This window comes from Ochotona princeps, chromosome 6 (assembly GCF_030435755.1).
Source record: "Ochotona princeps isolate mOchPri1 chromosome 6, mOchPri1.hap1, whole genome shotgun sequence".
In the NCBI taxonomy this organism is placed as follows: Eukaryota; Metazoa; Chordata; class Mammalia; order Lagomorpha; family Ochotonidae; genus Ochotona; species Ochotona princeps.
In genome coordinates this window covers 42,463,992-42,477,562 of record NC_080837.1, presented here as the reverse complement: position 1 = coordinate 42,477,562, position 13,571 = coordinate 42,463,992, and the positions used below count along the sequence as shown (strand labels likewise).

Here is a 13,571-nt window from a genome sequence, read left to right as displayed (position 1 = left end):
ACTGGAATATCCGGGACATGAATCAGCACCCATATGGATTATTGGTGTCACAGGCAGGCTTTACCAGCTATGCCATGTCAGCCCCACAAAAACATTTTTAACCCCATGATCAATACTCCCTGAGCTTTTGTAATCATGTACAGAGGACAAAACAGCTAAAAATTTGAGTTGTATGATGCACATATTCCTTGTTAAATTGACAGTTGGCTTCACTTCCCACTCCCATACTATAAACAAGTATGTTCTGGTGATTAAGTGCTATTTCTTTTTTCCAAATTTTTCTTTTTGTTTGTGATTCTGACATTTCAAATAGTCCACAAGCAGAAGGCTCAAGTGCTTTCTAATGTTCATGGATACGGACATAAATGTAAATAGAGATAATAGATAAGACTCATCCAAGTCTTATTCAAGTTATGTTTCTGTTCACAGAAAAATCAAGGTTAACCAAGCGACAATATATATGAAGTAAGTTGCCTCTAAACAAAAACATACACAAAACATTGTCAAATATTGTTAGGTTGACAAAAATGGGACTAAAGGCTGTAGAAATTTACAATTCTTTATCTTATAATTCCTATAGGAGCTACGGTGAGTTATTCACTAGCTTAGTGTTTTCAGATAGAATTACTAACTCAACAAGAACTGAGTGCATATTGGAAAACATAAAACATTTCAATAAATTTATATGAATTAAATCATATTTTTGTTTAAACTTTTTAAAATTGTTTTTATTCACTTTAATGTTAAAAAGGTAACATGTTATTCACTGGGATCATCACAAATATTTTTCTATGATGCTTTTATAAGATTTGTGTAGGGCAGATTGCAGCAGTAGGTAATAACCTTCCATCTGTCACCATATGGTCTGTAGGATAACACAGCATTCCACAAAGTCCTTTGCATAGGTCCTAGACTATTATGGATTCAGAAGCAATTATGGCTGAGTAAATATGCATGTTTATTTAATATATTTATTTATATATGTATGCCATTAGTTAATCACAATATGGAAGCTCACATTAAATATTATTACACATATTTAGGAAGATGGTCTTATGGCAGATTATAATGTATCATTCACAAGTCAGTCATTTTCAAAGACCATCCACGATCAGCCTGAATCAGTCAATTCAGACTCTAATTCTCCTGCCGACCTGCCAGCCTGTGCATGAAGTATAACTAGAATGTAATGAAACTACATTTCTGCATGCAGCTGCTGGTACAAATTTCATTACTCAAAGTTCATATTAACCAGACTCTGCTGCTTCTCAATTGTGTTTCTCTGCTTGAGGTTTCAGTTCTCATTATAATTTTTCTTAGAGTCTATATAGAACAATCAAGTGAAAATCTATTGGGAACTAAACATATAGTTTAACACGGATTTATTCCAAGTGGCTGAAATTAAGTTTTGTCACTATCTTTATTCCCCACTTCTGTGGACAAAGCATTAGCCACAAAAGTAATTGCACCTCAACCTATTAAGAACAAGAAAACTCGATCCCTTCACTGCCTGTGTTGCCCCCTCCTTTGTCCCCCACCCACCAAAGTAAAATTACCAAACTGTTGAAGCAATGATCAAGAAAAAGCAGTAGGACTGTCTGCTCATGGAGCGAAAATTCACCATCAGTTTCAGCTAAGGCGGCTTTTAAGATGCGTTTAAAAAAAAATGGGAAATGGTCTGGCTTCTTCTTAAAAATCTGAAAAGCAAAAGAACATATTTTGAACTGGTTAATTCACAACTTTTCCCTTATACAAGCACTTGCAGGCTTTACATTAGTCTGTTAACAAAACCAAATAACTACGAATAGATTTACCTATGTAAAAAGGTCCTTGTATGCTAACCTGTAATTAATGACAGCAAGGTAAATACAGGCTTCTGACAGGGCTATGAATTAAAGAAAAGGTCATCAACTAATAACTTTAATTCTCTTAGTTTTTCTCCTGCAGATTATGCCCGTATTGAGCTTAGCCTTGTTTTCTTACTGAGGGTCTAAGTGTTTTAATTCTCCTGATTCAAACAAAAGAGATTATTTTGGGCACAGTTTTGACACTGTAATTAATTTCATGGACAGCTTTACTTCTAAATGTAAATATGAAATCTCTTTGATCTACTTCCCTTTCTATCTAATGTCCTAAAAAAGAGCTTCAAATGAGTGGTCTATACTTGGTTGTTTTCACTCACTTCCCTAAACCAAGCTTTCGACCACTGCACCCACCTTCAAGCTCTGTTACAGTGACCAAGACACAGGGCCCTCATCAGCTCTCGTCTCATTTTGGCTGTGCTGCTGGTGCCTCTCCCTCTGACTGCTTTAACTGAAGGAGTAGTGAATCTCATTCTTTTTCCTCCTTCATATTAATCAATTATCCTGTGTTAATAATTCAAAATATATATCTTAGGTTCAAATTTCTCTCCTTATCTCCAGATTCTTAGACTCTTCCATCTACCAGATAACTTCATCTAGATACTACAAAGGCAATTTAAACTCATTATGTCCAAAATTGAACGTAGTTGTCTGTACCTTCCAAAGTGTCTCTCAGGCCTCTATCACTATCTTGGGAAATGATAGCATCATCTGATAGGAATACATTCAGTTGTTCAAGCCTGCTAAGTTCTTGAAAATATCACCCTTCCTTTCCTAATGCTATTTCAATTAATTATTAAGCCTAATTAATTCTACTTTCTAAATCTGTATTATCCTTTTTCTTTTTTATACTAACTCTTTTATCTACGGTTTCACCTTCCATAATTTCAGTTTTCTATGGTCAACTGCAATCTGAAAATATTACATGGAAAATTCCAGAAATAAACAATTCTTAAGCTTTAAAGGGGGATTATTCTGAATAGCATGATGAAGTCTCACAATTTTTCCACTCTGCTCAGTCTGACACTTGGATCATTCCTTCATCTGCCTTATCCACGATGTTTACACAATCTACTCAGCAGTTTCTTGGTTATCAAATCAACTGCTACTGTATCACCCAGTTGTAGTCAAAGGAACCCTTATTTTACCTACAGTCCATGAGTAGTGAGGCTGGTAACTTTATTCCAGTGTATTATTATAGTTATTTTATTTTAATATCAAAATGTTGCTAATTTCTTCTTGTGACTAATTTACAAATAAAATTTTGTCATAGGTACACAGAAGAAAATATAGTACTTACAGGGTTTGGTGTTATTTGTAGTTTCAAGCATCCTTTTGGGGTCTCATAATAGATGCTCCATGACAAAAGAACACTATCGTCCTCTCATCTCTCTATTTCAAGCCCTAATAATAGTGGTCTTTTATAACATGCAAACTGATCAAGTTATTTTCTGGATTAAAATTTTCTCTTCCCCCTTTTTATACGATAGCAGCAACCAAGTTTCAGAAATTCCTAGAATCTCTCAATATGATTTAAGGTGCACAGTGTACTCTGAGTTCTAATGTACTCCGACAAGGCAGTGACAGAATGAGTCACTTCAGAAGTATCTTTATCTTGAAAACTAACACTTTTTCACTTTGAACATCATTTCCTTAAAACAGATACTAAATATGCATGTTTTTCCTTCATTTAAAAAATTAATTAAGAGGGCTATTTATGGTGAGCAAAGAAAACCTCAACTTTGGACCTCTCCTGCCCAAGCTCCAGTTGTACTACAGCAAAAACTAACCATTATTTCATCAGCATTTCAAACAGATAAATCAGACTGCAAATTAGGAACAAAAAGAAAACAATATTTATAATGTGAACATTTGTCTAAACTTTGGAAATACTACTATGTTCATGTAAAACTAATTAAATACTCCCTATTATGAAGCAAGATAGGGTATTCTCATTTGAACATGATGTATTTTCACTTACAATTTGTCAGCAAAAAGAAAAGAAACACATCATATTTTTCCAATCATAGTAAACTAGTTAGAAGATAGTACTGACACCAAAAGAAAATCCATATCATCTTTCAAATATCCATTCTTTTCTCAGTATTCACTGTGCCGCTGCATAAAATTCTGCTGTAAAAGCACTAATTATTATCAGTAAAATTTTGCTAGTCTGTAACTGCTTACATGGGCAGGATATGAAAGCTATCATTGAAATTTGTTACCTCCCATGCAGGGACATTTTCTCTGAACTTCTCATTCACCATACAGCAGATGGACATTAAGTAGGCCTTGCTAGACATCTCAGGAGAATAATTCAGCCAGAGGTAATTTTCAAGATACTGGCTGTAAAGAGTAGAAAGAAATAGATACTTTATTAGTTACTAACACTTATTTTAATGTATCACTGTGGAGAGACATAATTATGTAAAACTTTCTGAAAAACATACTTAATATCAAATATTTATACTTTGAGAGTTTTTCATAAATATTCCTAAATGCAAAGATGGAGTTTGACTTTGGAGAATGACATTCTTATTCTTGAAGTAAAATGACATCAAAGATTACAAACATACATAATTATCCCTATCGAGCAACCTTATATTCCCTTACCTAAGGTTCTTCATTAAGTAAAAATTAAAAAATTGCTGACAACTGCATCTCTAAAACAAAAAACGATGAGCACTTCACAGATAAAGGCACCCGAGGCACCTCACACCAGGGCAAAACAAGTTCCCAAAACTAAGAAAAAGACTCGAGTTTCAAGCCTTTTTTATTCATTGAAAAGTTTTACAGTATTTAATTTTCAAGATATCTACCTGTACATACCTTTTTGTCTGAAATGTTCAAGTCACCAGTATCCAAGTTGGAACCATACTGGCTTAAAAATACAGTTCTGCAGGGGAAAAAAATGACTATAGAATATACTCCAACCTATTTCCACTGATCACTAGGGAAACCAAGCAAGAGTTCAGAAACTGCTTAGCACTTAATCACTGAGCACTTACTGCTTAAACAGTGGGAAACCTTTCAAAATACAAGCTATCCTAACAATAGAGCATCACTTTGAAAGCGAAAGATAACACATGCATATCCCAAAATATGCCAATCCTAAAAACAAAAATTTTTAATTCAGAATTATTTCAAAGCATTCACAGAAATATACAAAACATTTAGCTAAGTCTTAAATCATATTGCTATCTTTAAGCATAAAAGTAATAACTTTTAACTCACCTAAATTCCAGCAGCATTATTTTCCTAATAGCAAATCTAAAAACACAACAAATGTTTAATTGCACAGAATATAACATTTCAGTTATTATCACAAATGAACTTTGGAATCTTTAAGTCGAATAAGACCCCACATGTCAGAATTCATAAAATGGATGATAGCTATCACAAGCTAGCCTACTGCAAATATTCAGTTGAATAATGATGCCCTTCTAAAAGAGCAACAGAAACGCTTAAATGTTCCAAGGGGAGAATCAGATATGCCCCATGCTTCTTGGTCTTCACAATGAGCCTAAATATTAGAACACTGTGGATGGAATATCAGGTATTTTGGTTTATTTTATTTTTAATTAATTTTTAAATTGAAAGATTTACAGAGAGACGGAGAGAAAGTTCTTCCATCCACTGGCTCACTCCCAAGCTGGCTATAACCACCAGAAATAAACCAATCAGAAACCAGGAGCCAGGAGCTTCTTCTGATCTCCCACACGGGTGGCAGGTTCCCACGGCTTTGGGCCATTGTCTACTGCTTTCCCAGGCCACAAGCAGGAAGCTGGATGAGAAGTGGGGCAGCCAGGACACGAACAAGCATCCGTATGGGACCACAGTGCATGCAAAGCAAGGATTTCCCTTGATTACACTGTCTTTTAAAACAGTAGTACTTTGTTTTCTATGGAGTATCTCTCCACAACTAGGTTCAAATGGTTACTGTTCTGGCTTTATGATAGTGGAAATAAAAGTAGCCAGACAAGAACACTGGTAATCGAGTTTCCAGATTTGCAGATTAAACATACATGTTTTATGATTTACAATATCCCAGAAGGCCATTATTCTGTCCATTGATTTCTGATATTGCTAATTTTTTTAAGCTTATTTTTATTGGAAAGGAGACAGAAAGAGCTGCTGCCTTACTCCACAAACCGCAATGACCAGAGCTGAGCTGATTCGCAGCCAGGAGCCAGGAGCTTTGTTCAGGTCTCCCACATAGGTGCAAGGTCCCAAGGCTTTGGACCATCCTCTGCTGTTTTCCCAGGCCACAGGCAGGGAGTTGGAAGCGGAGCAGCCAGGATCCAGTGCCCATATGGAATCCTGGCACTTGCAGGAATAGGATAAGCCTGTTGAGCCACTGCGCTGGGCTCTCAGTTTAACTGAGCAAACAACATCACACAACTTTAGTGAGAATGAAGAGAAGGTTTTTACTATGACTCTACAAGCCAGACAGGCCTCTGACTAGGCACAATACTGTGAGCCACAGATTTCCAAATTATCCAAAGGTGTTTATGTAAGATAGGAACCACAGATTACATCATAATTTTAAAGTATGAAAGGCATAAGAATAATTTTGGGGTGGCTATTGTTGTTAGTTACCAATATTTATTGAGAGCATGCACTGTGCCTTATACTAATCCAGTGAATTAACATTTCATAAAATTTGGCAGGAATTTGGCACAATCCCATTCTGGAGAGCTGGGGTTTGAGTCTCTATTCTGCTTCCAATTCCAACTTCTCACTAACCCACATCCTTGGAGGCAGGTGATAGTTCTAGTATTTGGTTCCTTGCCAAATACATGGGAAGCCCAGGTAGAGTTCTGGGCTCCTGGCTTTAGGTAAATGCACCACCAGAGTGGAATATCTTGATGTCAATCCCTCTAATAAATAAATAAATAAATTTTAAAACTTGCTGATTTAAATTTGTATATATGCTACAGCTGTTAGTATTTCAAAATACGCTCAAGACGAGAAAATGTTAAAGATGCCTAGGTAAATCTTCTGAGTCCCAACAGTGAGTCATTTCTTTCAGCAATTAAAAATGTTACCAAAAAAAATGTTATCAAGTCTATATGGCTTCAGAATCATCCACAGCTTTTGGTTTCATTACAAAAATTATCTTTGAGGGAGAAATATTAATAGCAAGAGACTAAATGTAAAAAAAAAACACACTAGTAAGTATGAGTTACAAGTCAAACATAAATTTTCAGATTGGCAAAAAAATAATCCCAGAAATCATCAACATTTAAAAAGGAAAGAATCCTAGAATTTACCTACCTACTCTTGAGTTAAATTTCCTCTGGCAACTTCATTCACACCCACTCACAATCAATAGGGCAGATGTCATATACACTTAAATGTCAACTCTTCAGAGAACATTTGCCTGATAATCTAAAATAGCTGACCTTTCATAATTCATTTATCTACCACCTTTATATCATGTTTGTATGATTTCTGCCCGCCTTCTCCTGCTAAAATGTAAGATCCAGGAAAGCAAATATGTTACCCAGCTTACTGGTATACCTCTGGCATGGAAATACTGGATGACAACAATCAAAGTTGGCTCAACCCAGTCTCTTTTGAGCTCTATGTCTAGATACCTATTGCTTACTCTACTTGTCCATCTATATGGCTCCTAAGTACTAAAATTTAACATTATGAAAAGTGAATCATCTACGCTCAATTCTATTCCCTCCAAGGACAAACACAACAACTGGTAATAGCATCGCTAACCACGAAGCAACTTATGCAAAAAAAACCTTTGGGGTGGGCACAGTTCAGTAGCCTAGCAGCTGAAGTCCTTGTTGCACACAACAGGATCCCATATGGGCAGGTGTTCATGTCCCTGCAGCCCTGCTTCCCATCCAGCTTCCTGCTTGTGGCCTGGAAAAGCAATGGAAGACGGCATAGAGCCTTGGGACCCTGAACCTGCGTGCAAGACCCATAAGAAGTTCCTGGCTCCTGGCTTCGGATCGGCTCAGCTCTGGCCGTTGTGGTCACTTGGGGAGTGAATCAGCAGACAGAAGTCTTCCTCTCTGTCTCTCCTCCTCTCTGTATATCTGACTTTCCAACAAAAATAAATAAATCTTAAAAAAAAAAAAAAACTTTGGGGTAATACTTGATTCTACCACTGTTCTAAATCATTGCACTCAACATGTAGTCAATATTCCTTTCAAAATACTCACCAGACATAAATGTCTACCAATGAATAAATAAAATGAAACCCAAGACATATAAATTTTATAAATGAATAAATAAAACAGTTTGGAGAACGGAATGTGAAAATAAACCCTTTCATGTTTAAAAACTGCAGGAGGAAACGGAACAGGTGTTAATAAACAGACGAGATTTATTGAACTTTCTCCTGTATATTTCAACAATATCTTTATGAGATTTTATCATATACTTTACATATAAAATGTTTAATTTTGAGCTTGGTATTACCTATATCTTGCTTCTATAATTTTTAAAGAATATTTTTGAAGACTTATGAGAAATAACAAGAAAATTGGTATTAAATTGAAATGCAATCTCCCTGTTGATTCTCCTCAAAATCTTTCCAAAACCACATAAACTGAGTCAAATATTAGAAGGCAAAGAAATAACAAATGTTTTTCATACCTAGCTATATAGTTCTACCATTTAGCTGATGACCAACAGAAAATAAAAGTTCTAAGTTATGATCACAGAGGCTCAGATGAGTCCTACCTCAGTCACCCTCCAGTCTCAATGTTTAAAAATTAACTCGTTCCTACCTTGATTTGACAATCTCTTTTTCATATATCTCTTCAATTACCTGTCACCAAAATACAAAACATTTACTGTAAAACTTTTTCTCAGACCTAAACTGACAGTTTTCAATTTACAGACATTATACAAAACAAGTTGGGTTTAGGGTAACTGTCAAATAAATAAATCATGCTCTTCTGAATTTTTATTTCCTCTAAAATGTTGTAAGTCTGTCTAGGGCTCTGTTTTTATAGAGAGCACTGTCTGACATTTCTCCAACTGTGAAGTGACAGACAGCAATTTCTATAAAAACAGAGGCCCAGGCATACTTAGAACTTTTGGAAGAAAAAACTTCAGAAAGTCATAATTTTCTTTTAAAAACTTAATTTTAAACTGCATAATTTGGTTAGACTCCAACTAAGAATAACAGTTGCTTTCAAAATCCAGAATAGAAACTTAAATGGCATAACAGAAATAAATAATAATAATTATATCCGATCACCCAAATAAAAACTTGATGAAGTCTCAGAATTTCCATTCATTTTTAACTTACACAAGAGGAAGGGTATAACACTTAGAAGTTGGAAGCCTGCTTAAAGCCATCCACCGTCACCCTCAGGCCCAGACCTGGGGCAAGTGCCTGACCTACTCAAGGCTCAATGGATCCAACAATAAGAATTAACACATAGAATGGCCCTCAATAAGACGCGTCATGTAAGTAAGCAGCACAGTCTTGACACACAGCAAGTCTTCATTAACAGCCATCAATAACAGAAGAGTAGTGTGTCACCTGAAAATAAAGTTTTTCTGAATAGGCATATATAGCTTCACAGACTAATCTAACATGTGCTAAAATGATCTAGAATTCAATTTCTAGAAGCAAAAATCTGTAGTATGTTTGATTCAATCTATGAAACATGAAGATGTACAAAAGATTTTGTAGTAAGACAAACAAAAGATTTTGTAGTAAGATAAAGAAACTCTGCTAGTTATAATTAAGAATGATTAACAAATGTGATGTTTAATTCATAAAAAGCCTTTTGATGAATAAACAAAATTGGATTATTGGCAAAACTATACATATTTACAATGAAAGAAATTTAGGCTTAAAATGTTCTAAAATGTTTAAATATTTAGCTTTAAAATGTTTAGCTTTTAGTAAGGGTACCTAAAGCATCACAACTCAATTTATAAGGAAGGAACTTAAAGTGAGTCTTCAAAACATTTAAAAAAAAGAAGTTAAAAATTAAAAAAGAGAGAGAATCTTCATTACTTGTTCAATGGCATGTAATACAGCCAAATCCCTTTTATTTAAAGACCTCTCTTAAAGAACCTAACCTAATAATAATCACCACATCACAAACAATAGACTGAATCTCAACTGAACTGTCAAAAACACCTATATTCCTCTAATACATTCATTATATGATAACTTCTGACAAATTGAATTAAAAACAACCTAAGAATATACTCACAAGGAAATGGCTACAAAAATTATATGCACACACATTTTCTTCAAAAAGTTTAAAGGAAATAAAACAAAATGATAAAAGAAGTTATCTTGGGATAGTGGTATTTATCTTTCGATGTATAACCTTCTCTATTTTCTAACATGAATAACGGTTAGTTAGAAAATCAAAAACCTATATTTTTTAACATTTAAAAAGTACCAATATCTAAAACTGAATCAACCCTAAAAGAAACACAAAGAGTGCAACTTTTCAGAAGCAAGTTGCAAACCCAAAATACTTACTTTTATATCAAAAGGTGATTTCTTCTTGATGTGAGGAGCCCAGTATTTACATGCTAACTGTGAAAGAAACAATAGAAACAGTCAATCACAGCCCGTCAGACCCTGTGGAGAGACATCCCTGAGGAGCTTCCAGCAAGGGTTCCGTGGCGCTGGGGACTCAGCAGCTCGGGCACACCAGTCAGCAGCCTGGGCAGTCATCTTCCACAGCCAAGTGCTGTCACAGCAAGCAGCCGTTGTTATTTTAAAAAAAAAAAAAACAAAAAACAGAAGAAAACAAATCCAGAACACGCTTTTCCAGCTACCTATAAGAAAATGAGGAATCTGTTCATAACCACAGAGTCAAACATCTTCAGCATACACACCCAGGTCTAGAAAGCGTAAGTGAGCCTCCCAAGATTACAACAGTTCACAAGTATTAAATTTTTTGTTCAAAATTTTCATTAATGTTGATATGTAAAATAATAAACCTCTGAGTATTACATGCACAGACAAGTATAAACAAAACTCAAAAAAAAAAAAAAAAAAGAAGAGCAGTCTCTCAGCTGCTTACCTCAGAAAAAAAAGAAATTGGCTTATTATAGTCTGAAATGCTACCTTGTCTGTGAGGCTTTCTTAAATCCTATTTGATGGCAATAACTGCTTCTTCCCTCTCTTCATTTTATTCGTAACTATAGTCAGATTAATCTTTCTGACTTAAAATTATTTGATTGCTTAGCCATCTTTCTTTCTTATTTAACTGGAACACTTAAGAAAGAAACAGGACCTGTAATTCTCTTTGCTTTCAGAGCTAGCTAGCTTAGCCCTTAATACAGTCAACACACTTTAGCCTAGTAAATTTAGAATACTGACCCTGAGGAAGTTTCTAAAAGAAACATTACAGGCATAGTAGTGCAACCAATTCAGCTGTCAACTGGGACTTCATGTCCCACACAGAGACCCAGCTTCCTGCTAACGGGCGCCTGGAAGGCAGCGGATAAAGGCCCAAGTTCCTGGGTTCCTGCCACTCCCATAGGAGATCCAGCTGCGGCTCCTGGCTCCTGGCTCCTGGCTCTGTCCAGCTCAGCCCAGTCCCAGCTGCCACAGGCATTTGGAGAGTGAACCAACCAATGAAAGATGTGTCTCTGTTACTTTTCAAATAAATCAATACTGCTTTTTAGATAAAAACAACATTAACCATCTATTTAAAAGACATTTCCCCAAGTTATTAATCACTGTCTAGCTCAAGTCCAGTAATTCTGTGATTTCCTGATTTGCTCAGCCTGTTCCCAATAGGTATTATACAAACTCAACTATCTCCACACATCATACTTGGAAGGAAATAAGTAGGTCTGACAGATTCAGGGACTTCAAATAAAAATGTCTTATCCCCTATTTAAACTGCTCTATCATTCATCTATACTAAATAAACAACAAACATTTATTTAGCATCTATCATATTTTTCTTTTTTCTGACATCACTATTGTCAAACACATAGTGTCCTTCCCCAAACCCTCTAGTCTCATCAAACTTTCCATCCTCCACTTAGTGCAGTGAAGTATAGATGTATAAATTGCTCAAAATAAACTCAACTGAAAGACAAAAAAAAAAAGCACAAAAGACAAGGGGTCAGGGCCAATTCAGTGGCACAGCACTCTAACCCCCACCCTGTAGTGCTAGCATTCCCATATGGACACCAGTTGATGTCCTGGCTACTTCACTTTTGATCCAGCTCTGGGCTTACTGCCCGGCCTGATCCCCTGTACTCTCATGGGAGACCTGGAAGTCTCTGGCTCCTGCTTTCAGACTGGCTCAGCTCCAGCCATTGCAGCCACTTGGGGAGTAGCCAGCAGAAAGAATGTCTTTCTCTTTGTATCTCTCTATGTTTTTTCTCTGTAAACCTACCTTTCCAATAAAATAAATAAATCTTTTAAAAAAAAAAGTGATTCCCAGATCAGGCCGGCAGGAAGCAGCTGGGTGGGGCAGGGAAGGGGGCATGGAGTGGGGGGGGCAGTCCGCCACCATTTCTGTGCCAGGCCGGCTGGGGAGACGGCGGCCGCCCATGGAGAACTCAGGATGCGGGATTCGGTGAGGGCAGGGCTAGGAGCACAGCACCGGTGGGGCATGTGGGGACCTGGGAGCTCAAGTCTAGGTAGGTGGGGCGAACCTGGGGATTTCCCCATGTGCTTGATCCTGGGTGAGTTGAGGAGCGGGGAGGGAAGAGCCCCAGGTCAGCACACTGCCCTGTGTGCTGGTGGATCAGGCCTGGAGAACCTCAATGGGTCTGGATGTTGGGAGTGTGGAAGGGTAAGGCACCAGGCCAGCACATGTGCCAGAAGCTTAGGATGCTGTGGGGAAACAGAGCTATGGATCAGTACCTCACCCACCGAGCTTCCGAAGGCTGGGCTGGAGAACCCACGCAGGATTGTGGACTGATTAGGGAAAGGAAGAAGGGGATGTGAGGTAGGGAGGACAGCCATGGGAGTATGCTGCAGGTGAGGAATCACTCCTGAGGGACTCTCAATGACAAGGCCACTGTACTTGCAGGCAAGCGAAGGGACTGAGATCTGGTGGTTTAGAGGGGAGAGACGGAAGACCTTTATGGGTCAGACAGATGCAGCAGTCCACATGAGCTGGGCTTGTTAGACCACCACATGCCAGCCCACGTGAAAGCAAGGGCTGGGGCCCTATCTGGCAGGGGTAAATCAGAGCACCTGAAAGTGAATGTCAGAACAGGGTACAGGTCACGTTAGGCTGGACCATGACACTAACCAGTATGCAAGAGAACCAGGTCCGGGGGTAGATTCTGTGGGGGATATGTGGGCCTAACCCTGTGGAATTACAAGTCTCACTGGTTAGCTTAAGAGCTGGAGTAGTGATGGGCTGAGCTGGGCATGACCATGGAACCCACTGACACTCATGAGTACTGGGGCTTGGAACAGGCCAGGTAGAAGCACGCTGCAGCACCCACATGTGTGCTCTAAAACAGGGTGTGGAACGGGCCAGGCTGCAACATCCACCAGCTCATACATTAGCCGTGACAGAGAGGGTAAGGGCCGAGCACCTGCTGGCATGTGTGAGATCTGGGTCTGGGAGTGAGCCTGGTGGAGAAACTTTGGAAACTCCCCTAATGGGTCAAAGCTCCCACTTAAGCACGTGGTTCAGGCTTGGGTATTCAGCAGGCTGGACAGGGCAGCTCCATGCGTTGGCAAGTATGTGTTTGTTATGGAAGGGGGTGGACTGGGAGGAG

The 13,571-nt window shown here is 37.8% G+C and overlaps 1 protein-coding gene across 1 annotated transcript in view; it reads right to left on the bottom strand.

The window, feature by feature from the left end:
• AQR (aquarius intron-binding spliceosomal factor) overlaps positions 1-13,571 on the bottom strand; it is an 85,095-nt gene that overhangs the window by 67,466 nt on the left and 4,058 nt on the right. Inside the window, exons 2-6 of the mRNA XM_004578440.3 lie at positions 10,345-10,401; positions 8,618-8,658; positions 5,097-5,132; positions 4,088-4,208; positions 1,557-1,697 (exon numbers count right to left, since the gene is read on the bottom strand). Of these exons, the coding sequence (XP_004578497.3) occupies positions 1,557-1,697; positions 4,088-4,208; positions 5,097-5,132; positions 8,618-8,658; positions 10,345-10,401 (396 nt within the window). The remainder of the gene's footprint in view (positions 1-1,556; positions 1,698-4,087; positions 4,209-5,096; positions 5,133-8,617; positions 8,659-10,344; positions 10,402-13,571) is intronic.